Source organism: Taurulus bubalis (genome assembly GCF_910589615.1).
Source record: "Taurulus bubalis genome assembly, chromosome: 11".
NCBI classification, from domain to species: Eukaryota; Metazoa; Chordata; class Actinopteri; order Perciformes; family Cottidae; genus Taurulus; species Taurulus bubalis.
Window position 1 is genome coordinate 12,291,723 of NC_136599.1, and position 26,611 is coordinate 12,318,333.

General features: G+C 40.3%; 1 protein-coding gene across 1 annotated transcript in view; it reads left to right on the forward strand.

Moving 5' to 3' along the window:
• The window catches only part of lama5 (laminin, alpha 5), a gene marked incomplete at both ends in the record, with an annotated part of 89,975 nt that overhangs the window by 53,373 nt on the left and 9,991 nt on the right, over window positions 1-26,611 (forward strand). Inside the window, 42 exons of the mRNA XM_079226109.1 lie at window positions 141-240; window positions 349-401; window positions 919-1,024; window positions 1,144-1,243; window positions 1,845-2,001; window positions 3,274-3,412; window positions 4,615-4,757; window positions 4,955-5,058; window positions 5,382-5,535; window positions 5,639-5,802; window positions 6,757-6,865; window positions 7,961-8,058; window positions 8,147-8,360; window positions 8,909-9,035; window positions 9,118-9,257; window positions 9,916-10,031; window positions 10,331-10,542; window positions 10,915-11,116; window positions 13,319-13,463; window positions 13,719-13,859; window positions 14,262-14,423; window positions 15,798-15,905; window positions 16,093-16,176; window positions 17,196-17,426; window positions 18,150-18,263; window positions 18,375-18,505; window positions 18,600-18,680; window positions 18,960-19,174; window positions 19,875-19,975; window positions 20,228-20,411; window positions 20,977-21,117; window positions 21,286-21,437; window positions 21,540-21,650; window positions 22,170-22,281; window positions 22,832-23,005; window positions 23,252-23,448; window positions 23,537-23,653; window positions 24,146-24,300; window positions 24,654-24,783; window positions 24,937-25,039; window positions 25,178-25,291; window positions 25,502-25,684. Of these exons, the coding sequence (XP_079082235.1) occupies window positions 141-240; window positions 349-401; window positions 919-1,024; window positions 1,144-1,243; window positions 1,845-2,001; window positions 3,274-3,412; window positions 4,615-4,757; window positions 4,955-5,058; window positions 5,382-5,535; window positions 5,639-5,802; window positions 6,757-6,865; window positions 7,961-8,058; window positions 8,147-8,360; window positions 8,909-9,035; window positions 9,118-9,257; window positions 9,916-10,031; window positions 10,331-10,542; window positions 10,915-11,116; window positions 13,319-13,463; window positions 13,719-13,859; window positions 14,262-14,423; window positions 15,798-15,905; window positions 16,093-16,176; window positions 17,196-17,426; window positions 18,150-18,263; window positions 18,375-18,505; window positions 18,600-18,680; window positions 18,960-19,174; window positions 19,875-19,975; window positions 20,228-20,411; window positions 20,977-21,117; window positions 21,286-21,437; window positions 21,540-21,650; window positions 22,170-22,281; window positions 22,832-23,005; window positions 23,252-23,448; window positions 23,537-23,653; window positions 24,146-24,300; window positions 24,654-24,783; window positions 24,937-25,039; window positions 25,178-25,291; window positions 25,502-25,684 (5,824 nt within the window). The remainder of the gene's footprint in view (window positions 1-140; window positions 241-348; window positions 402-918; window positions 1,025-1,143; window positions 1,244-1,844; window positions 2,002-3,273; window positions 3,413-4,614; window positions 4,758-4,954; window positions 5,059-5,381; window positions 5,536-5,638; window positions 5,803-6,756; window positions 6,866-7,960; window positions 8,059-8,146; window positions 8,361-8,908; window positions 9,036-9,117; window positions 9,258-9,915; window positions 10,032-10,330; window positions 10,543-10,914; window positions 11,117-13,318; window positions 13,464-13,718; window positions 13,860-14,261; window positions 14,424-15,797; window positions 15,906-16,092; window positions 16,177-17,195; window positions 17,427-18,149; window positions 18,264-18,374; window positions 18,506-18,599; window positions 18,681-18,959; window positions 19,175-19,874; window positions 19,976-20,227; window positions 20,412-20,976; window positions 21,118-21,285; window positions 21,438-21,539; window positions 21,651-22,169; window positions 22,282-22,831; window positions 23,006-23,251; window positions 23,449-23,536; window positions 23,654-24,145; window positions 24,301-24,653; window positions 24,784-24,936; window positions 25,040-25,177; window positions 25,292-25,501; window positions 25,685-26,611) is intronic.

The window sequence follows — 26,611 nt, forward strand, 5'->3', positions numbered from 1 at the left end:
TCAAGATTTGTTATCTAACTCATTTTGAGAGTACAAGATCTCTTTTATTAATACAAGGCTAAGTTTTTATGTTACTATTTTTCTTTTGCTGGCGGAAATGGCCCCATATTAGTTTATTTTCCTGTCAATCACCTTCTCAGGGCCAATGTGAGTGCCGTGGTCATGTGGAGGGCCCGGCTTGTGACAAATGTAAAGCTCTGTACTGGAACCTCTCCCCTGACACTTCTGATGGATGCACCAGTAAGAGATGCTACAAACACACACACCTCACATATGTTTCATAGCTTGAATGCAGTAAAATGGAGTTCCTCAATGAACTGAAGTCTGAGTGTCTTCTTTCTCCTGCAGACTGTGAGTGTAACATTGCAGGCACCATCAGTGGGGTGGCAGAGTGCGCACAGGTGAGCAAATATCACTGTCGTTCTTCGGCCTTTATTTAGATATTTATATGATAGAGATGATGCATTTAGCATATATATATTTGCACTTAAAGACAGCAATTGTAAATTTAAATAATTTGTGGTTGTTATGACATTGGTTATTATTGGTTATAATGTTTTTGCAAGTGAAAAACAAACCAATAATTAGTTGATATAATGGCGTGTTACACATTTTTGAATGGAAAATGTGGTGTTTTAATTTGGATAACTTTGTCTCCATTGTTGTCCTTTAATAACCCTTGTGTATCCATTTAACAATGTTGCTCTGATATCCTGAACAAAATATATGCCATTTGCAATAACACAGCCGAAGTGATTGGAAAATTACAAAGTAGGGATCCGAAAAGATGTTCAGAGTAATGAGGGTTAAACAGACAACAAAATGATCGGTACTGCTCTCTTATTTAATAGAAGCCCTGTAAGATCAGCATCCATGCTTCCTGTTATCATTCTAAGTAATCTACTTCTCGTTTGAAAGGAAACTGGCCAGTGTCATTGTAAGCCCAACGCTTGCAGTGGAACCTGCTCCACCTGTAAAGATGGCTACTACAACCTGCAGGAGCACAACTACTTCGGCTGCCAGGGTGAGTGCTCATCAGCTGGGTTTCAAAACTTTTTAAATGTTGTTTCCCCTTCAGACCAAAGCTTTGAGTGCTGTGATGCGGCCGTCTTGTATTTACATTTGTGTGTGTGGTGTATTTAGGGTGCCAGTGTGACATTGGAGGCTCAGCCGGTCAGTCTTGTGGTGAGAGGAACGGCCGTTGTCGCTGCAGACCCAATGTGGAGGGACCAAAGTGTAATCTGTGAGTTAAACCACAGACCGGAGAGGGATTTAACATAGTAGTTAATGTACTTTAGACATCAATTTATTTGTATTGATTTAATTGTGATGATATTTTTGTTTAATTGCAGTTAAAAATAAGACTCAGGGTCAGAATGATTAGTGGCCTTTGTATTTCCAGGCCAGATGCATTCATAGTGAATCTTAAAATAAAGACTACATTTCCTATATTTCCAATTGCCCTATCACAAAAAATATATTTTCTTCAATTGTTAATAAAGGAAGTTACTTTATCGCTCTTTCAGGTCTGGTAATTAGTTGTTAATGATGCAGAAAGTAATTACAATAAAATGCAATAAAATAGCAATTTAAAGACATCAAATTACAAATAGAAAGTGCAAGAAATTAACTGCAGTTATCTTGCCTCGTATTGCCAACTTTATTTGGAGGAAAAATGTGGGTCATAAGAGACCAATATCACCACATAAATAAAGAAATGAGGAGAAAATAAAGAGAAATGAGAAAACCTTCTGGAGACCTAACTTTATGAAAATGTTAATCCAGACTTGCTTGTTTCTACATTAGCTCTTTCACCCTCTAAATGCACCCTACTGTGTCTGCAGACCTCGTCCAGATTATTACTTCCCAGACCTCCATCACCTGAAGTTTGAGATTGAGGAGGGAACCATGCTCGATGGCCGACCGGTGAGATTCGGCTACAACCCTCTGGAGTTCCCGGACTTCAGCTGGAGGGGTTATGCTCAGATGTCCCCCGTCCAGGTAGGATCGTTACATTTTACCTCCACCATCGGCCTTTACCGTACAGTCAGGATTTGGTTGGGTATTACAAAATGTTGCAGATAAAGATTTAGACCCACTCTATATGTAGATATGAAGGCCTCAAACGAAAGCACGACAATCCTTAACTTCATGGGATTGTACGCTTGTGAAAATATAGTCATGAACATTATATTCCAATTCTTCTCATATATTTCCCTGAAATCCTACACACTGGCCCTTTAAGTTAGTACTGATACTACAATTTCGGGAGTTTTGAGATATCCAATACTACAGATCATTGTCATCTCACTATTTGTTTTCCAATACTACAGTAAATATATAAAATGTATTTTCTATGTGCTTTTCTTCCAAATTATGTGATTATTATTATGTATTAGATATTTTGTGACTGTGGCCCGTCTCTTATGCTCCGCCGACATGAAGCAGAAAGCTTCCTCCATGACTGAAAGTGATGTGGGCATTTAAAGCAATATTTCTCATTGGCATAATTACCTCTCAGCACTTATTACTCCAAAGCACTTGGGTTTAATTTAACTTTTACTTACACCTCTGTTGATGAAGTAGTTTACAGATGTTAAACCTGGGTCTCAATTTGGATCTACACTTTTATATTTGTTATTAATTTTGCCTGTTTTTGAATGACAGTGAAAATAAATCATCTGGGAATATATTTTTGTGGCTAACTACTTCTGAGATTCTTTGGAGGTGTGTGCTGAGAAGTGGAAATCCAGAGAGAAATAGTCCAGGTGATTTTGGGTGAATAAAGTGTTTTTGTGGTGAAGGTGGTGATAATAAAGCTTTTGGCTTGGTTTCTCTTACTCTGTTGGTGTTTCCTTTATTCATCTCTCCCTCCTTCATGTATTTTTTCATATCCCCCCTTTACTCTTCTTTTCTCATCCCTGTTCTCTATCAATTTTTTTCCTCTTTCATCCTACATACCTCTACTTAATCTTTCCCTCTCCTCTTTTATCCATTCTTTCCTGCCCTCAACTTCAATTCATCCCCTTCCTCTCCCCCCTCTTTCCACTTGGTCTTTCCTTTCCTTATCCCCCTCTATTTATTTCCTTTTTCCTTCACCTCTCCTGCTTCCTTTCCTCCACTCCTCCCTCCTTCCCTTGCTCTTCTTCCATCTTTACCCCCTTCCTCTTCCCTCCTATGTTTCCCTACACCTCTTCCTTCTTTTCATCTTCTCCCCCCCACCCCCCACTGTTCTCCCTCTGCCTGCTGCCTTGCTCACTGGTCCTTCGGCAGTCCAAAGTGTTGGTGTCGGTGTTGGTCAGCTCTCCAGACCTCTTCCACGTGGTGCTACGCTACGCCAACAGGAGGGGTTCGGATATTCGGGGCCGGGTGTCGGTCATAGACGACGGCTGGAACTACTACTGTGGTAACTGTGAGTGAGAAAAAAAAAGATATGAATCTCTCTTCTCCTCCATCCCTCACTCCAGATGCAGTGCAGTGAATGCTCGTTTGAAAGCTGCACCTCGTCACCACTTATCTATTTATTTCTTCTGGATTTCAGCTGTGTTTCAAAGATATGTCATCAATTTCGATTCCAAGTCAGAATTCCTACTGGGAGTCATCATCATATGGAAAATGTTAAACACGCTACTTTGAAATATCAATAGAACAGTTTGTTCTACGCTTGTTATCGTTAGCAGCCAGTAATGTCTGCTAAATGTCTTCGATACAGCAGTGGCCCTTTGCATACTTTTATATTATGAAAAGAAATAGTCCAGAGGTTTTTCTGACTTGGACTTTGATTGGAACATAACTTAATTCCAGCTTAATCTGCGGTCTCCTCCTTTCTGTACCTTTTCTTGCTTGGCTCCTGTCAGGTATTATCTGTCAGGATGATGGAGGGATGTGTGTGGTGCTTGGTGGTTTTGAGCGGCTGTTGGTGGTGGCCTCTCCTCCATCTTTTCTCACTTTCAGGGCCACAGATCAGTGCAGAGTTTAGGGATTTAAGACTTAAGTATTCATATCTTCTCCCCTCCACACTTCCTCTTCTCACACTTCATCCCTGTAGACTGCAGTGAAGCTTCAGGTTTATGTGAGCGAGGCAGACGTCTATCTGACTCGCTTCATCCTCAGATATGTAAACTCTGAGGGCGCTACGTCCAACGGTAAAATAACAGCCTATCAGGTCAACCGCAGAGGTAGGTGTACACCAAGCACAAGAGAATACCAGTATGAGTGTTTGTGACTGTGAAAACCCCCAGTAGATGAGATGTATGTATGTGTGAGTGTCTTGTTGTATTAATCAAACACAATTTATAGTTTGTGGCTCCTAATTTCACTACAATAGCATTGTGTGTGTGTATATATATATAATATAATAGCAAAAATAATTTTAATATTTTTTTTCTCTCTATTTTTTATTGTTGTGAATTTATGTTATATCGTCCAATTTTCACATGTCTCTTCCTCAAGTACATTTACAGTATTCAACTATATTTTCACTTTTGATTGCATTTTAGTTGTAATATCTAACTCTGTACATTTCTTGTGTATGTGTGTGTGTGTTTGTGTGTGTGTGTGTGTGTGTGTGTGTGTGTGTGTGTGTGTGTGTGTGTGTGTGCGTGTGTTTTCCAGGTTCAGAGCAGTCCAAACAAATTGTCTTTGCTCCCAGTGTGGAGCCAACTTTTGTCAACGTTCCCCAGAACACCTTTGTGGAGCCATTTGTCCTGAACCCGGGAACCTGGACTGTTGTTATAGAGGCTGAAGGAATCCTGCTGGTGAGACACACACACACACACACACACACACACACACACACACACACTCACATATTTTGTCATGTTTTGTCGAGATAATGAACAGAATACTCATATTTAATCCACCAAATGTTCACCACATGCCAGCACAAGTTGACAAAGTTATTGTATTCATTGTTCACCAAGTAACACTGTATTCATGCTCTGTTTCACCTCAGGATTACCTGGTCCTTCTGCCCAGTGCCTACTATGAAGCTCCCATCCTGCAGTTCAGAGTTACTGAGCCCTGCTCCTACAGCTCTGTGCCCGACGGCAGCCAGAAGTAAATATGTGCATTAGTTTATCACTAAATATAGCTAAATGATAGCTTTAGTCAAGGACAACTCCACATGCAAGTGCTTCAATATGTAATGAATGTGGTACATTTTTATGATCATATAAGAACAGAGAGTTATATAGTGAATATGAGCCTACAGCCAGCAGGCGGTTAGCTTTGCTTTACACAAATACTGCAAAACAAGTTGTTTCTTGGCCGAGCACAGAGACTTCCTGAATTCCAAGAAATAATCCAGCATATAGTTTTTACACTTGTACAGATTAAGCAAACATCAAAAAACTGTCTGTTGCATCTCTTTATCCATGTAGCTGTCTGCAGTACAAATATCTGTCTCTGGACTCCTTCCCCTCAATATCCGGCAACGATGCCAGCTGTCGCAACGACAACCACCTGCCGCGCCCCTGCCCAACTGAGAAGGTCACCCCACGCCACCCTGACATGGCCGTCTGCAGTGGCTACGATGTAAGAGAGGGGAAAGTGTTTGTTTGTGTGTTGGTTTATAGAAACACAAAGACTCAGAGGCCAGACAGAGCTTTAATAATTATTATTATTATTTACGTTTTAGATCAGCGTCCAGATGCGAGGGCGTCTGCCGTCTCCAGGCGATTACGTTCTGGTCGTGGAATACTCCAGTGAGGAAGAATTGCCACAAACTCTGTCTGTCGCTGTGAACATGCCTGGCACACGAACACATGAGCACCGCATTACCCTGCAGCACTGCAAATACAGGTACGAAGAAGCTCCTGCCTCAAATTTGGTGCTTTTAACCTACTTACTTCTTCCATTGAAATCCTTTTTTACAAAGATTACACTGATCTTTGATCCAGGTCTCTTGAATAAGTGCAGAAATCTGGAGAGGACAGAACTAAAAGATGTAGTTGTCACAGTTAGCATCCTGTTTTTAAAGATCAATGAATGAAATGATGCCAGTCGTACCACAACACTGCTCTTGGGAGAAAACACTTATTTCGTAGTGTTGATCATGGACCTGCAGGTTTTTTATGATTTACAGATACTCTTGACCCTTCCTTCGTCCATCCCCCCTTAGTTACTGTTGTTAGGTCGTGCAAGCTTGACAGACACCGGTTCTGTTAAGATGCTGCAGTGTGTAATTTAAACGGCAATCTGTTCCACAGTGACCATAAACACTACTGTTAATACCCTGGTACCATAAACCCTTACGATACCTGTGAGGAAATGTAACACAAATATTGTATTCATATTGAAATTAAATGGTGGTCTCCTCTCTCCCTGAATTAATAGTTTGATTGGATATCAATAACGTTGCACACTCTGCAAAACTCCACAAACAGCGATGTGTCCAGAGCACAATGCCAACTGCAGCATGCTGTTGGCTGAGTGATGGCTGATGGGTAATCTTGCTCGTCAATTTACTGCAAAGTCAAGACCCGTCGTTCAGTTCTTCCCGACACATTTCACAGTTCCCTTTGAACTGAGCAAGTTTGCTCCCGCAGGCTTGTGATCTTACTTAACATGGCGGAGTGCAGACCACAGCGCTCCTATTTATTCTGGCTTCAGTGGAAAGTTTGTGTGTTTTTACCATAATGTGTGGACTCAGCTGGTTCACAGTTTACTGTTACCGTCTGTTCTTCACGAAGTCTGTCAACAGCTCTTAATCACTATGTGTGTGTGTGTCTGTGCGTGTCTGTGTATTTTGAGTAGCTTCCTGTGTCGAGTCGTGGCCATTGATGGACAAAACAGAGCGGCCTTCTTTTCTCTCCCCTCTGATGCCGAGATCCAGCTCATCTCCGACCGCGCCAGCTTCTTCCTGGTGAGAGCAACACCCACGTCACGGTATCGACCCGGAGGTCCGTGGTTATGAGAGGTGCAGGCTGGAGATATGTTATAAACATGGAAGGTTTCTCTGGCCTGAGATGGTTTTAGAGCATAAAAGAGATTTTCAAGATGCTAATGTTTGGAAAGTGAGCCTATGTTTATTATATAAATCAAATATAGAAATGTTGGTTTTATTTATATTATACCATAAAGGACCGAAGACTACAAAAGCCCTGAGAGGCAAGTGAGAAAATAAAAATATTCTGCTGATCCAATTATTGAGTCTGATTTAAATTGTTTCCTAACTGTTTTCTTTGCTTAAAAGCAAGTGAAAATGTGTTTTGCCAGGATCATCATTCTATGTTTCTTATTTATTGTTTCTGTTATAAAGGTTTGTTGTTGTAATACTCATTTGGATCACAAGAGGCTGAAGTGCACCACAACCCCCGTATTAGTAGGACTAAAAGCATACATGTTTAATTTCTCCATGCACTCTAAACACACAGTACATATACTCTGTGTAAGCAAGTTATGTAACTCAAAACTCATCCGGAAGAGAACATTTATGTTTTTGGTCCTATTATTGGAAACATTATCCTGGCAAAATAATTTCACCTGCCAAAACCTTTTTTTCAATAGTAACTGTTTCACAGATTATTTTGTTTAAGGAACTGGACTGGTAAACCTTTTACATGTTCTTAAGTCATAAACATAGAAGTGAAAACTATTTAGATCAGACAAAATAGATCATCAGATTTGTTTTTCTATCTATTTTTAATTCTATCTATTATACATTTTTGCAATAGAGTGGTTCTCTCTACCTTTATTTTGACCTCAATGATAAAATACTTTATATAAATTAATCAAATGGTTAATTAGAGTGATTAATCACCTAACAATTTATCTGTCAGATATAATGAGAAATGCTCATTCTAATACTTTCATTAAAATTGCATGTTTTGCATGTTCTAAATAAATAAGCAGTATATTTTTGATAAATTACTGTATCAAACATTTATTAACCTTCCCTTAATTGACCGTCTTGTGCATGTTTCCATAAACAATCGGTGTGTTTCTTCACTGTCTTCAGCACAAAGTGTACCTGGTGCCTAAAGACCAGTTCACCATGGAGTATGTCAAACCTAAAGTCCACTGCATCAGCACTCATGGACAGTTCTCACCTGACAGGTAAAGTAACACATAATAACTGTACTGTAACTCCTTCAAAAATATGAACATACCGAACAGCTTCTACTACCTCCCTCTGTTTCTGTAGTTCCTCCTGCGTTCCCTCACGCTTCCAGACCCCCTCAGACTCGCTGGTCCTGAAAGAGGGCCAGAGCTCGTCCATGCAGGATTCCATCCTGGCCTCCCCTGCAGCAAGTCCTCCTCTGCCCTTCCACCAGAGTGACGGGCCAACCTGGACGGGAGGAGACAGACCTCCCCACGCAGCAGATAATGGCGACCACATCAAGCTGGATTCACTGCAGGTACAGACTTTTTCATTTTAGTCCCTACAGTAGTTGTTTTTGGAGCTTTTTGCTTGAGATACATAGATTTGACTTCCTTTGTTTGGTTCATAGAGTCGGTGGAAAGTAGTTATTTTGATATTTTTATCAAACTATTATTATCTTTTTAAGATTTGACTTAACTACAAACAGAATCTTTCTTTACGTTATTAAAAAATCACAAGTTCCTCTATAGATGAGACTACAGGAAAAGAGTAGATTATGATGCTTTCTTATAGAACCATTTAGTATGGTATATTATATACTAGAATAGAGTATGTATATATAAATTAGGATCACCTGGACCAGCTGAACTGAGAAACCTCTTATTAAATCTATCTGTCCTCTTCTAAAGTTAGCATTGAGCCTTTGAGTAGGATCGCAGATGAAATTCAAACCAACAGTGGGAAATGACAAAATAAGAAAATAATAAAGTTTGAGGGCAAAAAAGCATCTAAAGAAATTATCTAAAAATCACCATCTTTTCTCTTTTCTATCTCTTTCTCTGTCTCTGTCATCCCTTTACCCAGAATGCAGCGGTGTACTCCACTCGTGTCCATGCCCTGGGACGCTACGTCTTCATTCTCCACTATCACCAGCCTCTCCACCCCAACTACCCTGTGCAGGTGTACATTAATGGTGGACGAATCTGGCAAGGTGAGAGCACGTACAGTACTGACGGCTGTACAAACTGTACGAAATAAAATAGATTGACCCAGTTCTCATGTGTCTTCTTCAGGCCGCGCCAACGCCTCCTTCTGTCCCCACGCTTACGGCTGCCGTAACGTCCTGGTGTCTGAGAATCAGATCATTCTGGACGTGACGGACCACGAGGTCTTCCTCACTGTGCAGATACCTGCTGGCAAGACGCTGTGGCTGGTTAGTGTTCCTGCCCTGCTTTTACTTCTCTCCCTTTGTGTTACTTATATTGGACTTTCTCTCTCTTTTGTTTTGTGTTAAACACTAAGTTTTACTATTGTTGGTGTTGTTTCTAAATTCTAAACAAAAACGTTAACAGTCTTAAAATCTTGTCATTATTCCACAAAAACACACCGCATCTTTACGTACTCTTGGTATTTAAAGCCATGAATCAAAGGTTATAATATAGGATTGTGAGCATTTGCGTTTCCTGTCAACATCTCTGTTACAGAAACCGTAACAGAGATGTTTTAAGAAGATCTGCCTCCTTAAAACTCACTTTTACAAGATGGCCGACACTTAACAATAGTAGTCTTTTTCTATTATCTCATCACTTCGCATGTCCTACTATTCTATCGTGTTTTATTTTAACTTCATTGTCATTACGTATTTAAACTGTGCATGTTTTAGTATCATCATTTTTGTAATTTTATATGCACTTTTATCTGTTTTTAATTCAGTTTGCATGTTCTAATATTGAATTATATGAGATCACATCTTCTATTTACATCTTATTTGATTGTATATGGGTTATATCCTTTAACAATCTTAGTGCAACAGATGAAGAGCCCTCTCGCTCTCTTCATCCCTTTCTCCTCCATGTGCTGTGTCATTACAGGACTACGTGTTGGTCGTGCCTGAGGCGAGCTACAGCTCCAGCTACCTGAATGAGGAGCCTCTGGATAAATCATATGACTTCATCAGCAACTGTGGACAAAACAGCTTTTACATCAAGTCAGTACCTCAGCAGTTTGCAGTAGAGCTGAACAATGGCGGATGTTTTCATAATAAATTTTCTACAGCAAAGGAAAAAAATCCTTCGCCAGTGAATTCATATTACTTGTTGAGCTAAATAAGCACATGAGATATTTTGAATGAGTCCTTATTGTGATCCTTCAACAGTACTAAAGTTGCTACAGTACTACCAGTCATACAATATTTTCATTTACTTATTGTCAAAGATGTGAAAGTGAAAATCTTCCACCCTCAACGTGTTTCTACAGACTCTTCCTCTCTTCTCTTCCTCCATGCAGCCCTTCCACAGCCTCTCAGTTCTGCCTCAGCTCGGCGGTGTCTCTGTCGGCGTTCTTCAACAACGGGGCGATGCCCTGCGCCTGCCACGAGGTCGGAGCCGAGAGTGACACCTGCGAGCAGTTCGGCGGCCAGTGCCGCTGTAGGCCCGACGTGATCGGCCGGGACTGCTCCATGTGTGCCACGGGCTACTGGGGATTCCCCAACTGCAGACGTGAGTGTCTGATTGACTGCCAAATAGTTCGCTGTAGTTCTACTGATTATATATTATGTTTAAATTATGCATAGTGTTTTCCTCACAAAGTTCAACAAAACAGATCTGCTGCTTCTTCAGTGTTTAAATCATAATTATTGTGTAACTTTTCAACCTTTTCTTTTAAAACAATAATAAAGAAAATAGTTCACAGATGTCTATAATGTGTTGTTGCTTCAGTAACAGAATTATTTGGATGGATTTGTTTCTGTCTCTTAAATGTTCAACCAAGCAAAGCTATTTTTCTTCTGATGGATTCATTCATCCCTGGCCTAACTGTATCCCTCTATCTCTCTTCTAACTGTATCCCTCTATCTCTCTTCTTCCCTGCAGCTTGTAACTGTGGTACAAGGTTATGTGAACCGGTGACCGGCGACTGTATCTGCCCTCCGAGGACTCTGCTCCCAGAATGCACCCAGTGTGAGCCCCAGACGTTCGGCTGCCACCCACTGGTTGGCTGTGAGGTCTGCAACTGCTCTCGGCCGGGCATCGTCTCCCCTGATGTGAACTGCGACACGGCCAGCGGACAGTGCAGGTACGACAAGACGAGACAGAAGACATGATGATTGATATCATCATCGTTTCTCTGGGGCCGTAATCAGAGGCAGACGAACTTTCCCTCTCTAAAAATTCACAAACAGTTAAAACAATACAGTCAGTTTAGTCTCATTTCCTCTCAGTTTTTTTTCTCTTTAGAAGCCACGAATCATCATCTGCTCTCCACACTGAAGTTCAGCAAGTTCAACTCTCAAATGTCAGGCCTCCGTTTGGAAATACCTAAAAAGGCAGTCATTTCTCGCCCGTTTGGTCTCCTGACAGAATCTTGGCTCCGACTCTCTCACTGGGTTGATTGCTGTGTCTTTGGCCAGCTGCACTTGCCAACTCTTGTCTGTTCAAGACTGTATCTTGTCTGTGGAAGCTGCAGGTTTTTCAACTTAGCTCTCTGAGGACTGCCAACCACACAGCAGCTGTCTGTCCTTGTCTTTATCTTTCTTCCTGCCTCCATTATTCCTCCTCCAAGCGTCATAACATGATGATGGACCCCATTTGTCACGCGTCAGTCAGGATCTTCTATGTTCACAACAGTATTTTTAAAGGCAGCTCACATTTATCACACAACACTATCCCTTGTGGTCCTAACTAGGGTCAATAGTTGGTCATTGTAACGGTTCTCTTCTTCACTCAACATGAACTCTTCCACCTGATTGGACGAACACACAGATCACTGGGCTTATCCTTGCCTCCAATGCTTTAACTGGAAAAAGCATATACTGGAAACTGGGATACTTTGACCACTGAAAGTTAAAAGGATTTTCAGAACTTTGGTAACATATTCTCTGATGGCGTATTGTACCACCAAAGATCAAATAAAAATGTTCTAAAAAAAAGAATTACGGAGTTTTGGGGAGGAGGTAATATTCTGAGAAAGAACTTTTGAGATGAAAGTTGTAAATACATTTTTTATAATTTATGCTCAGCAAATATTCAAGTTTTTTTTGTAAATCTTTGAGTTATTTCATTTGAATTTTTTTCTCCAAATATCCCCCCCCCCCCCCCCCCCCCCTTCAAACTCTGTGATTATTCTATTTTACCCATAATGGCCCTGCTACCACTCTAATACATGCATGTATGTACTGTAAATAAGGATCTAAATTCATCAGGTGATTAGCTTAACTTTGCATAAAGAAAAACGCGAACCTGGCACTTTTTAAACTTTAAAAAAAATCCACCTACCAGTACCTTTGAATTTCACACGTTCACACATTGTATCCTTGTATTTACATTTCATTTGTTGTGCAGATAAAACAACCAAGATATGACTTGTGACTAGTGACCCCGAGAGGTGCTGATAGGAAAGAACACAGTAGGCAGAACAAAGGCAGAACAAAGGCAGAACAAAGGCAGAATGCTCCAGGTCCTCACTGACGAGGAGCAGATGCATTCCTTTAAACCTTAAAGCAAGACATTTAAACGTGACAGAGAGAAATTGTATTTGCTTAAGTTACCACCAATTCTCTCAAGACATGAATAGTGTCCCTGAAACTGTGTATAGCTATTAGCGCTGGACTTTGTAAATTGGACTGAGACGCTGTTTGCTTGGCTCCCTTCTACTTTTGACAAGTGTTTTGAGAATTACACGATTTCCTTTTGGTGCAGGTTTAGTGGCTGCAAAAGCCACGCAATCCTTTCGTGAATTTGCTCCAGAGAGTGCTGTTCTCACTCGATGTGAACAGACGCCTGCAGCTGAAATTGTGCATGTACATGTACCGCTGATGTTTAGCCTTGCTGTATGCATCGAATAATTAAAGATATCTTAAATCTTACACACACACACACACACACACACACGCACACACACACACACACACACACACACACACACACACACACACACACACACACACACACACACACACACAGGACTGTCAGCTGTGTCTGTACAAGTCAAGGATGTACAACTTGTAAAACATATTTCTCTGCCAAAGGCTCTCATCAATCACCTAGTATTAACACACACACACATATATACATTTTTTTATGCTTAATTAGTTATTCATGATTGGATAATGGGGAGCAATAAACCTTTCATCTCTTGCAAGATTGAAATGCATTCATGCGCATAGAGATCAAAGTGTGTAGCTTTGAGACAAAAAAATTGAGATTTACATTTGATCAATAAATCTAGGTCCATTGATTCTCAAACATTAATCAAAACAATTGCTTGATATTTTTCCAGATGTAAGGACAACGTCGTTGGCCGTCAGTGTGACCGCTGCGCCCCCGGTTTCTATGGTTACCCCAACTGCAGGCTATGTGACTGCAACGAGGCCGGAACTGAAGAGGAAGTGTGTGACTTCTTCACAGGACAGTGTCTGTGCAAGGTGGGGCAACACACACACACCCACACACACACACATACACACACACACACGCACACACACACACACACACACACACACACACACACACACACACACACGCACACACACACACACACACACACACACGCACACACACACACACACACACACACACACACACACACACACACACACACACACACACACACACACACACGTCCTCCTGCTCAACACTCAACAGTGTGTTCTGACCTGCTGCGCGTCCTCCACCTGCAGGAAAACGTCCAGGGTTCCCGATGCGACCAGTGCAGAGTTGGTACGTTCCACTTGGACCCAACCAACCCAAAGGGTTGCACCAGCTGCTTCTGCTTTGGAGCCACCGACCGCTGTCGTAGCTCTGACAAGAGACGCACCGAGGTACTCGTGTTTGTACATTAAACCACAATCTCCACAGTCTTGAAATTTGTGCAGCCAACAGAGAAAAAGGCTTGATTTAAAATTCTAACTGATAAGGGTGTAACGGTACACAGCATTCACAGTTCAGTACTTCAGTATTTTATCAAGATGGTCGATGATTATTCTGATATTGTACTCACTTGTTTTGCTGTTGAACTTCTCTTGAATCATAGCTGAGTATCATCAACGTTCCCAACAAATTCATAAAATCAATATTCCTTGTATTAGTCACATTAAAATGTTGCCTTTGACAATCGCAGTAACAAACATCTCTCAACATTTTGTGAACTTATGTGTTGATGGCTTCCCTCTGTTGTTTATTCACTGCTGTTTTATCATCTACCTTGTTCCCCTGTCCTGTAGATGATGGACATGGAGGGCTGGGTGTTGCTTGGAGCAGACAGACAGGAAGTACCGGTCGCGGTGTATCCTGGTCAGGACCTTGTTGAGGCCGACCTCAGCGATGTGCCCGATGTCTACCAGGACCTTCACTGGCATGCACCAAAGACGTACCTGGGAGGCAAGGTAAGAGGGAAAGAGGAAATAGATTCTGCAAGGTTATGATTATGAAACGGTCTCAATGTAAAACTAATGGCTCTTTCGGACCTAAAAAAGCAAACAACACCATCATCGAGAAAATTTGCTATTTCTATATAGGTATTCTTAATGCTTATGATGGGTGCTACGCGGTTGGATTCTGCTAGGCATGACCAGGCAAACTGGGTTTGTTAGAATGTCATGCTGATACAACTTTAAGCCTCAAGTGTCTCTTAGCTGTCATAAAATGCTCTTAAAACATCTGGAGATGTGGAAGTAGTTGGCAATATGCGTCTCGCATGTAGAAAGAGAGAGATGATGAATGAGGGTGTGTATGCTAAGTTCAGCTCCAGGATACATTTTAACAGACAGATAAGAAAGTGTTTTTTGAATCTTTCCATCCAACTCTTGGCAAGAAAACAGATAAGCCTAACTCCCAAAATAAGCAACGTATTCACTGAACAAAACAAGCCAAACTTCTTAAAGGTCACATTTTGTCCAAACACAAGAAGCCGCAAAATAACCTTTTTTTTGGACTGCAGTAAAAATGCTAAACGGCAACACACATAGATTGAAACAGAATATTTTAGTAGATACAAATGTGTTTGAAATTTGGAAAATATTCACATCTATCGATAGAAATTACTTTTGGACTGTACGTTTATGTGAATAATATTAGTATAGCCTGATCTTTATCTGGAACTGTGCAGAAAGACAGGGTTTCAGCAGCATGATTAGACATGCATAAAGGAAAAAAAAGCTGTGCAGCATTCGAATGTTGCTTTAGAAATTGAATGTCAGCGTTATGAATGAAGCGGCAAACTATTCAGTACAGCCCCACGACTGTAACCCTGTAATTTAAATGTCATGATAAAAACACGAGACAAACAATCTGGGGCTTGGTCACAACACACACACACACACACACACACACACACACCTATAGTACACACACAAAATGATCCCACATCATGATCCAGAGGCTGAGACGAGATGTTTGGATGCAGATAAGCATTTTCGTCTAGACGTTTGAATCGACAGCTTTCATGTGGGATTCAACCAGCATTAGTCTGCGTGCGGGCTGAAGCTTTGATTTAAACCCCAAACTGAGTCATGTTACGCTGCATGAACCTGCTTCAAATGTCAGCTTTGACAAAGCCTGCATGAAAATAAAGGCCTTGGATCTTGTTTCTGTTTGACTGTACAGTCTGAATGTAATCCGTTGTTGTATGGATTAAGATGCAGTCTGTCTGTCTGTATTTCACTCTTTCCTTCCTGCCTCTTAACCGTTCATCTCCTTTTGTCGTTTTAATGTTTGTTTTTCATGTTAATATCTTCTGAAACTACTACCTGTTTCCCCAGGTCTCGTCCTATGGAGGTTATCTGAGGTATCGTCTCCACACTCAGACCATGAGAGGCGACGTGCTGTCTCTGCCTGCAGAAGCCTCCAGGCCTGACATCATTCTCAAGGTGCAAAACACACAAATATCAGTGTAACCGAGGTTCACAAATCAGAAGCTTGACACGCAAACATGCATGTACACACAAAGAGAGTACTTTTTTTAAACAAAGCTTTTAGCTGCCAAAAGCCTGCCTAATATGAAACCGAACACACACACACACACACCCTTTTCACACAATGTGTTTGCTCCTTCAGGGTAACCAGATGACCCTAGTGTTCATGGAGAGAGAGTACTCCTCACCTGAAGAGCCTCACCTGGGAATCGTTCACATGGTCGAGGTAAAGTCACTTCTACAGGTCGTCATGGGTAATTTAAAGATTTGTAAACTGGGAGATTTCTGTGAGGAGTTGTATTTAACAACACAACAAGTGCATGCCGGAAGCAACATGTCGGGTTTGTCTTTTTTCCAAAATATTCTTTTCGTACTTTTTAGTGTTGATCACCAAAGGCAAGTCCTTTTTTGCTGTGATGATGACCTTGGGTTATATCATCTTGTCTCCAATTGCCATCTAGTGCGGTTGATGTGCAATAATAATTAATATAGTACAGCTTTGAATAATATGTAAGACCCCAAATCGACTGCAATATGCCACCATTGTATTATCATACTTTGAACACTTTATTTACTTTCTATCACCTTTTTTCTCCTTCTGAACCCATAAAAGCCGAACAGATATTTAAGAGATAGTTCGTGGTTTGGAGTGTTTCAGTAGGAGATACTTATCCATGGCGGTCGGTACGCCCCCAGTTAGAAGACAGACAGGAGTACCAGCACGAGAGCAACGCATGTACTGTTGTGGCCCGAGGCAGCAGCCTAAGTGTGTCTATATTTAATATATTTGAACTTCTTTACCTTATTCTCAGACAGTTATGAAGCAGTTATATAAGCTAAGAAAACCTGGCGACAACTAAATAAACAACACAAAAAAAGGTCTCGTCATAACCACTAAATTTAATCCAATCCTATGGTATTTAAATGTATATGCAGGCCCAATATTATTATTATTATTATTATTATTATTATTTCAGATATTTCCATGACAATTTCTGTCAAGACTGTATGCTTCATGTTTTAGAGGAGATTAAGAATTCAGGATGAGTATCGTTTGTTTGCTTATTTGTTCATTCATGTATAATTGTCCTTATTGTATTGTATTTACCATTTGCTGGCCAACAGGTGTCGCTGTCCACTTACCTGTGTGACTGTCCCTGTACCTCTTTGAGGGTCATCGTGAAACAAAGAAAAGTCAAAAGTAAAAACCTGACCTCACCTCCGTTCGTCTTTCTCTCCTCACAGGGAAGTTTCCGTCACGCTCAGACCGGTAACTCTGTGTCTCGGGAGGAGCTGATGATGGTTCTGGTCGGTCTGGATTCGCTGCAGATCCGAGCGCTGCACTCCCAGTCCGCCCACTCGGTGTCGCTACGCGGCGCCGTGCTGGAGGTCGCCGAGAGCCTGCCCGCCGGTCGCCATGCCAACAACGTGGAGATCTGCATGTGTCCTGCCAATTACCTGGGAGACTCTTGTCAAGTGAGGAACCAAGACTGTCTCCCAAAAGCGTTTGAAAACTAAGATGAAACATTCAATCAACATTCATTTTGATTAATCTTTGCATCATTACAATGCATCTCCTCCTATTTCTCAGTAGTCTATGAAATATCTTCTCATGGTGACTTTAAGAAAGCCTTCAAATTATTCGGATATTCAACACTTTGTTATGAGACAGTGCTTTTTATTGTGAACCCAACTATACAAAGTTTAATAATCAATAGAAACTCTACAGTTTATACAGTCGCATTAAACAGAAAATGTATTTGGTGATGGATGTTTTTTTAAGCAGACATGTCAAATGTGAGCGTTTTACTGCCTTTCACTGAATACTATTATAGTAAATTGACAATTTGTGGGTGTTGAACCACTTTTTGAACTAAACAAGTAATTTTTAGTGACCTTATCTTTGAAATTATTATGAGCTTTTTTTGTTGTTTTTGTTTTCTGGCCTTTTTACCTGAGTTATTATTTCAGTTTCAACAACTTAAAGTATTCTTCCCATTTCTCCATCTGTATCTATAAGGTTTATAGATAATCTAACAAAATACAATATGAACTTCACTGCCAGATGATACAAATGAGAAAAAAAGGATTAATAATGATAATACAAAAAACTGTTGGGGAGATTGGGTCAGGGAGGGGAGTTGTTTTCTGTAAATGATCTTCCCAGCCGTTTCATACATGTTCCTCTCTCCTCTATAGAAATGTGCTCCGGGTTACTTCAGAGACACTATTGGCCTGTTTCTCGGGAAATGTGTTCCCTGTAACTGTAACGGACACTCTGACCGGTGTCTGGACGGATCTGGAATCTGTTTGGTGAGGATTTTTAATGATTAATCAGTTGACACACAAACCATCACTCCCCTTTAGCATTGCTTATAGGTAAGTCATCCATCTTTATCGTTGTATTTTCTCTCCGTCCATCAGAACTGCCAGCACAACACAGCAGGTGACCACTGTGACAGTTGCCCGGGCGGTTTCCTCGGCAACAACAGTCTTGACGGACAGGCGGTGTCGTGCTCCAGTTGTCCCTGCCCACTAAGGGTCCCATCCAACAAGTGAGAACACTTCACTGTCTTCTTTTAAGTCCTCTTCTTGTTACTTTCCCATTTAATCGTATATTATAATCACTCCTTTTCTCTCTCTGTGTAGCTTTGCAGAAGGTTGCGTGCAGAAAACCGACAGGATGCAGTGTTTGTGTATGCCGGGTTACGCTGGACCGCACTGTGAAAGGTGAACAAAGTGAAACACCACTTGTGGATGTGCAATTTTTTTTTATATGATGTAAACCAGAACTGGAAGAAGCAAATTGTCATGTTTGACATATTCTAACATTTCTGCTAGAAAAATTACTTAAACAATGAATCGATTATCAAAATAGTTGCCAATTACTTTTCTGTCAATCAACTAATTGATTAGTCGACTAATTGTTGCAGCTCTATCCTGGATTCTTAATTGATAACTCATGATTATCATTTTGGCTCATTATGTCACTAAATCTCTTAAAAACAGGTGCGCCCCCGGTTACTACGGGAACCCCATGGTGCTGGGCAGCAGGTGCCAGCGGTGCCATTGCCACGGCAACACAGACCCCAACATGCTGTTCACCGACTGTCACCCGCTGACGGGCGAGTGCCTCAGCTGCATGCATGACACGGGCGGGCCTCACTGTGACATCTGCGCACCTGGTTACTACGGAGACGCCGTCATTGCCAAAAACTGCACCAGTGAGTTCGGCTTCGACACACTTTACTGTTTACTTTACTGTTTTCCACGAGGGGAAATTTCTGCTAGGCTATGGAGGTCTGCAGCGTTCGATGCTCTACATCAAAATCATGTTGTTGCTAATCATCGACATATCATGACACGGGTTAAGGGAACAGGGATGAAACACTGATTAAGTGTCTTAATTTTCCCTTTTGACTCCTAAAAATGTGTTTTAGTTTAGTCAATAGTGTGATGGATTAAGTTGTTAAAGTTGTCTCAGCAAAAAAATAAAAAATAATTAACTTTTTATTTTGCATTTTCAACACAATAGAAGAGTCCTTGACGTTTAATTCAACATAATAAAAGAAATAGTAAATAATCAAAAAAGTAATATTAGTATCAATAGTTTAGCTTATATTGAGTATAAATGCTAACCTTTATGTACATGCACATCTACATTGACAGATATACCCACACAGCATACCCACATATACCATCCCACATATATATATATACTTTTATACATGCACTCCACAAGGAGGATTTAACGGGGAGGGAGGGGAGGACTGCATTGATAAATTGAGTACAATTAAATTGTATATGCAGTAAATATATAAAATGAAATAAATAACTAAAGTAAAATAAAAGATACCGAAATGAAAAGAAACTGATTGTCTCAGCAAATGTAAAAGTTTTGTGCGTTCTGTTTTCTTCATGCAGAATGTAACTGCTCTCCGTGTGGCACCGAGTCATGTGACCTTCAAACTGGACAGTGTCGCTGTAAAACTGGAGTCACCGGGCCGCACTGTGACAGCTGTGAGGTGAGTGCTGCACTTGTTTTTTTGTGTGCATTGTACAGTCTTTATATGTGGATCCAAAATATAATTTGCAACCATTAATTTACAAATCACATAAAAAACTATTGGACGCTTCTAGTCTGATGATTACATTTTCTAATATTGCATGTCTTATCTCAACGATACATCTTTCTGTTTTGAAATAAATGAGATGTCACAGGGAGTAACTTTCCAACTTCACCTCATGCCTTTGCCTCAACCTGTTTCTCCTCTCAGAACGGTTCATTTGGCTTTGAATCGTGCTCCGGCTGCCGTCATTGCGACTGCGACGCCTCCGCCGCTCTGGTACAGCCGTGTGACCCTCAGAGCGGTCAGTGCAGCTGCCAGCCCGGAGTCAACGGACCAAACTGCAAACAGTGCGCTCCGGGATTCTGGGACTACGGACCCAACGGATGCAGCAGTGAGTGCATGCATGTCACACTAAACAGCATATTGTACTTTTTTCACTGGCAGAATAATCTATTTTAAAATGCATGCTTAAGCTATGCTGATCTTTTTTTCTTCTTTTTTAAATTTTATTCATGTGATCTTTTCATTTAAATGTATTAAACACTTTTGTAAAGATTCAAGATTCAAGATATTTTTATTGTCATATACACAGATAACAAAGTTACTCCTTACAATAAAAAAACGTATTTTACTCAGTCCTTCTTCCACACAGAATTAAGGTAAAGATTTGAATTAAAATTAAGAATGCAAAAACATAAACATTGCTATAAATGCTATAGTTTAATAAAATATATAAAATAAGGCACAACAAATATGAGAACAATAAAGATCACAATTGATGGACAGCATCTTTGAGTGTACTTAATTTATATTAAAATGCAGCTGGAATAAGGGCAGTGTGAACACTTACAGCTTGGCAGAAAGGACTTATTAGAGCTGTAAAAGCATCAGTAGAAATGGTGTCATTCGCATTATTAGCATTAGTAGCAGTCATATGAATACCTCCCTCTCTCCAGAGTGCAGCTGTAAAGGAGGTCGCTGTGACCCTCGCACAGGGGAGTGTCGCTGTCCTGACGGGATGACAGGAAAACAGTGCGACGCCTGCAAGCAAAAATACAGCGTACCTGTAGAGCACCATGACAGCATGCACTGTGAACGTAAGTGAAATACACATCCGCACATTAGTGCTGACTCAGAAAATTGATACATTTTTGTGTTGAATAAGAGAGGACCAGCGTACCAAAAAACAGAAAACAAAACGTTTCTTAGAAAATGTTATTATAACCCTTGAGTGAAATGAAGTGTAAACGTGTGTCCCCTTGCAGCGTGTGACAGCTGCGTCATCGTCTTGTTGGAGGATCTTGACAAAATGAACGACGACTTCCACTCGGTAGCCGGTCAGCTGAGCAGTCTCAACGCCAGCTCCATGGCCTGGGCTCAGCTGCACAATCTCAACAAGTCTGTGGAGAATATCACTGTAAGTGTGCACATGCGCAAACACACACACAAACACATGATGTGGTTCCATCGATAGGCTGCAAGACTATTGCTTATAACCCACATGTTTCCATGACTCTAGCGTGCCATAGAGAACTACAACAGTACGCTGGATGACAGCAGGACTCGGGCCGACGTGCTGGATGCTGAGATCATGAATATCAATGACGACATTGATGAACTACAGGGCAAGGTGTGGTAACTTATGACACACACTCACGCACACACATACACACACTGTAGGATTATGGCAAACAACACAGGACCTCTATGCCTTGCTCAGGGGCAAGTTCAGTTATCGTTGGAGCTTCTAAAATACAATACAATACAATGTTTTTACTGTGTTTTGAATATTACTGTAAATATTGTGATATGTAGTGATAATAAGACCATTATTTGGATATTTATTTTGTCCACGCCGCTTACCACTACTTTCTAATTACATGAAAGCTTTAAAGCCTTGACAGAAAGTTTAAAAAAATGTAACTACATTGTGCATAAAATATTTATTTTGATTTTAGTAATTCAATTATTATTAAATCTGTGAAGAAACTTTAATTATTTATTTTGTATTCACTTGAACGTAAAAGAGGGACAATGTAATATCTCCTGGTTTTAAAAATAACAGTTTCAAGTCAAATATCATATTAAACACATCTTTAGTTTGCTTGTATGTAGAACTGAGAGTGTTTTGTTGTGGTGGTGTTTTCAGGCAACAGCGATGACCAACAGGGTTGGTGACATGCGGGACAGTACCACTAACACACACCAGAGAGCGCAAGACCTGCTGTCCTTCATCAACAACATGACCATGGGTTTAAACGGTATGAAGGGGGACAATGAGTCCATCAGAAATGATCAAAACGTATTTGTGCAACATGATACGAGCTGTTCATTGAAGTCGATCAGTGCTTCAGTTGCTGCATGAGATGCTCGAGTAGATTCCAGAGTATGAAAGCCCTTTCCTGCCAATGTGGACTAAAAGTTATTCTAATGAAAAACTATCTGGAATTAATGACATACTCAAGTCAATATATGAGAAGGTTTCTCATTATTTTAAATATACTATGTGCATATTTCGATTTACTAAGTCATTATTTTAAGAAACTAAGTTATTATTATGAGATTGGTTTCTCAATATTTTGCTTTACTAAGTAATGCTTTTTTAAGTCGTTAAAATGACTTAGTAGCTTGAAAGTTTTCATCATACTATATTTTTATACTGGCAGAAATTAAAAAAATTACTCACATTTTGAAGGACAGTGTTGTTGGGAGCTGCCATCTAACAATCTCATGTATAACTTCCATCTATTAAAAAGAGGACTACTTTATAGACCTTTTAATTGATTGATGTTTTTCTGGTGCTTTCCATAGACATCCTGATGATGACGAACCAGACGTCGCTGAATGTCTCTGAGGCTGAGCAGGACGCTGGGGAAAGGGAGAGGAAGATGAGGGAGGTGCAGGCCATGCTGAGGGAGATGAGGTACAGGAGTGTTGTGGGACAAAGGAAGCTGGCGGACAAAGAGAAGATGGCGGCGCAGAAATGTGAGTATTTTCACTCACACATATACTCCTCTGAAACACTTACCAGTTTTATAAATGGTACTTCATGGAAGATATATAACATGTCGCTTAAAAATAAGAGATAGTTCTCTAGTTTATAATCTATGTTTAGGCCAAAACACTAAGGAATCAAAGTCAACATTTCCACAATTTTATACTCCAAAACAATCAAAAAGAAATTGTAGACATGATCACTTCCTCAAACTCCACCTCTGTGTCCTCTGATAGTGTTGGACCGCGTTAACAAGGAGTTGGCTGGTCGTCAAGGAGAAAACAGCGACTTGGCCACTGCGATCAGAGAGCGCCTGGCCCGCTTCCACTCTGAAATGATGGATCTTCGAGACGCCCTGAACGAAGCTGTGAACAACACGGCCAGCGCCGCAGAGATCAACAACGTCAACGAGAAAACTCTGGAGGACAACAAGGTGAGCTGGGTAACCACCAACACTGATAGTGAGGACTGTGATGAAGAGAGATGTTGACTCTCTCTCTCTGTCTCTCTCTCTCTCTCAGAGGAGCATAGAAGACCTGCTGTCCAAGGAGAAGGAGGTGAACGACCACTTGTCCATGGCTGAAGATGATGTAGCGCAGGTCAACGATGTGTTGGCCATGCTGCACGACTCCAAAGAGGTTAGAAAAATAACAAAAACATACAGATTTTAACATAAAATTCTACAAACATCTGTAAGCCCTACCTGCACCACACCTGGTGTTCAAACCCTGATAATATAAATATGCTGAGCAAGTACCTTTTGGAGAGACAAAAGAAACTCGGGCTAAGTTCGTGTTTCAGTTTAGATTTTTTAAGTTTCCGTTCTGCTTTATGGGGTTTAAGTATTATTTGTTAAGGTTCGTACAATAAAAGGTTTTGTATATGCTTTGTATATATTGTGAGAAGAAAAAGTGTCTCACAGGTATATTATGAATAAAAGACATCTTCCTCTTTTTTTTTACAATTAAGTACAGTTTTTTTATTTTTTATTTTTTATTTTGCTTTTTGCTTTTATTAATGGTGCCAGTAGAGATACAGACAAAGAATGCAGAGGTCCTATCTCAAATAAAAATGCAGATGTTGCAGTTGTATGGTATTCATCACTTTAATACTTTAAATGTCCTTCTCAGGAATATGAGCGCTTGGCAGCCCAGCTGGACGGCGCCAGGACACCGTTGGCAAAGAAAGTGCAGAACTTTGCTTCGGCCGAGTCCAAAATTCCTTTGGTGGAAGAAGCAGAGAAGCACGCTGAGCTGCTGAACACTTTAGCCATGAACCTGTCCAGGTAAAAAAGTTGTTAGCTGCTCATACAACCATGTATTAAGATTGTTGAACAAGCCTCACTTTGTCAAGTGAGCCTTGACGAGCCTCACAAGTGAACTTGACAAACAATAGTCAAACAATAAGTCAAACAATAAGTTCACTGTATTGACAAAAATTTACCTGAAAAATTCACTCAACAAATGGAAGCAGCTCAATCTTCAAAATCAAACCTGCAGACAGCTTAAATTAGAAATATCCAGGAAGTTTGGTGATGTTTGGACAAACTGCCATTGGCCTAATTAGTGCCTGGGCCATGCACAAGTTGCCATGATAATTAAGTAAAGAGAAGATGTTAATAATCTTGTTGGTCTGCAGTGTGGTAACAGAAACCAAGAAGGACGAATTAGTGGATGTGACGCAAGCCTACAACAAGATCATCAACAGTATCAAAGAGGCAGAGGAGGCAGCCAAGATGGCCAGCAAGGCTGCTAATGACACAATGGAGGTACAAGACACACACATTTATGTTTTCACCCCTATGAAAGATGTATGTTCACAAATTGAAACTAATCCAAAACTTGCTTCCAATTATTCATTTGTCCGTGTCTGGCTTGTAATATCGGTGTGTGTGGGTGTGTGTGTGTGTGTGTGTGTTTAGAACATAAAAGACCAGAACTTCGGGCAGCTCGCCGATTCTCTGAGGAACCACAGTGTGGAGCTGAAGGACGAAGTCGAGAAGCTAAACGATGAACTCAATGATGGTAAACACACATCTTTCACATCAGCCTAGTCCTATAAGAGAGTCATTATAAGGGATGTCGTGAAATGAAGTAGAAGTAGAGATTTGTGGAATTCAGTTTGAAGGTTTTTAATTTATTTTTTCTTCTTCTGCTGCACAGAACTGAAGCCACAGCTGGAAGACGCTCGGAGGCGACTGGACGATGCCAAAACCAAGCAGGTTGATATGATGAATGACCTGACGGAGATTCAGAACAACCTCAACTCCACTACAAGTACGCACATTCGACACTTTACATGACATTTATTTAGCTGGTGCTTTTATCCAGATTGACTTTCAATAATTGCATTCCACCATGTGAAGTTCAAGGGTCATGTGAGCACATTGACTTCATAAAATATGCTGATCTTACTAAACTCACCTTATCCATCTCTATGATAAAAACAAAAAAACATCTCCATCCTTCTTTCTCTGTGATGAACAGATGTGAGTCAAGAGATCAACGAGGCAAAGCAAGCAGCGAGTGTGGCGAACAGCACGGCCACACAAGTCAACGATGCCCTGCGTCCCATTAAAGAGCAGCTGGACAAATGGCAGCAGACATATGGAGACGCCGACGCCACCAATGATGACATCAACAACGCCCTGATTGAGGCCAACAAGACTGGTAGGATCTTGTAGACGTGTGTGAACGTTTCGACAGAGACGTATCCTGAAGAAATAATAATTTCAGGAACTGGTTGCCTTCCACGGTTTTGTTTATTTTCTGCTCTTTTTTATTATGTGATTTCTTCTCAAATAAATGTTTTAACTATGTTGTCTACTGCCAGTTACATCACAATAGCCACATTCAAAAGACGTGTAACTAAGCCACAGATAGAAAAATATTCAAACAGTTTAACAATAAATATATATATATATATATATAATATATACTATGTATATATATATTTTTTTCTGTTAAAAGTAACTTGATATCAAGAGCTTTAACGTATCATCTGTTCTAATAAAATAACACAATACTCAAATATATTAGCTGACAGACGAGTTAAGAATTTATTGTTTTGAAATAGTTTTGAAACTTTTTGGGTCCGGCTTCTTAAATGTAATAGTTATCATCTTTGTTTTATATCATTCAAATTTTGGACTATAAACGAGGCAACAGAACAGTAATACAAACATATTTCACAGTGAGGAAACAATCGTCTTGTTCAGCTTCAGTTTCCTTGCTGAACCTCTGTATCTTGAGAGAAATTCAGCAGCAGCGTCATAAAACTCAATTGGGTCGAGTCTGTCCTTTAACTTTCTTTGAAGAACTTGACTATTTTGCTTAATCCATCTAAAAAAGAGAGCTGTTTTTAAAGGTTAAACACCCTCAAGTGTAAGTTTAAAGTAAATACTGGTCAAATACTGGTTGAATTGGAGTTTAAAGTTGCAAAAAAATGTATTTAATCCAGAGTAAAAACTAAACTGACGTTTAAATAGAGGTTTTAATTTAATCTCCATATTTCTATAGTTTTGAAGTTAGTTGCTATATGATTTGAAGTTAAACTATGATTTAATTGGGTTTAAAAATGAATCCTTGTTGGTGCAA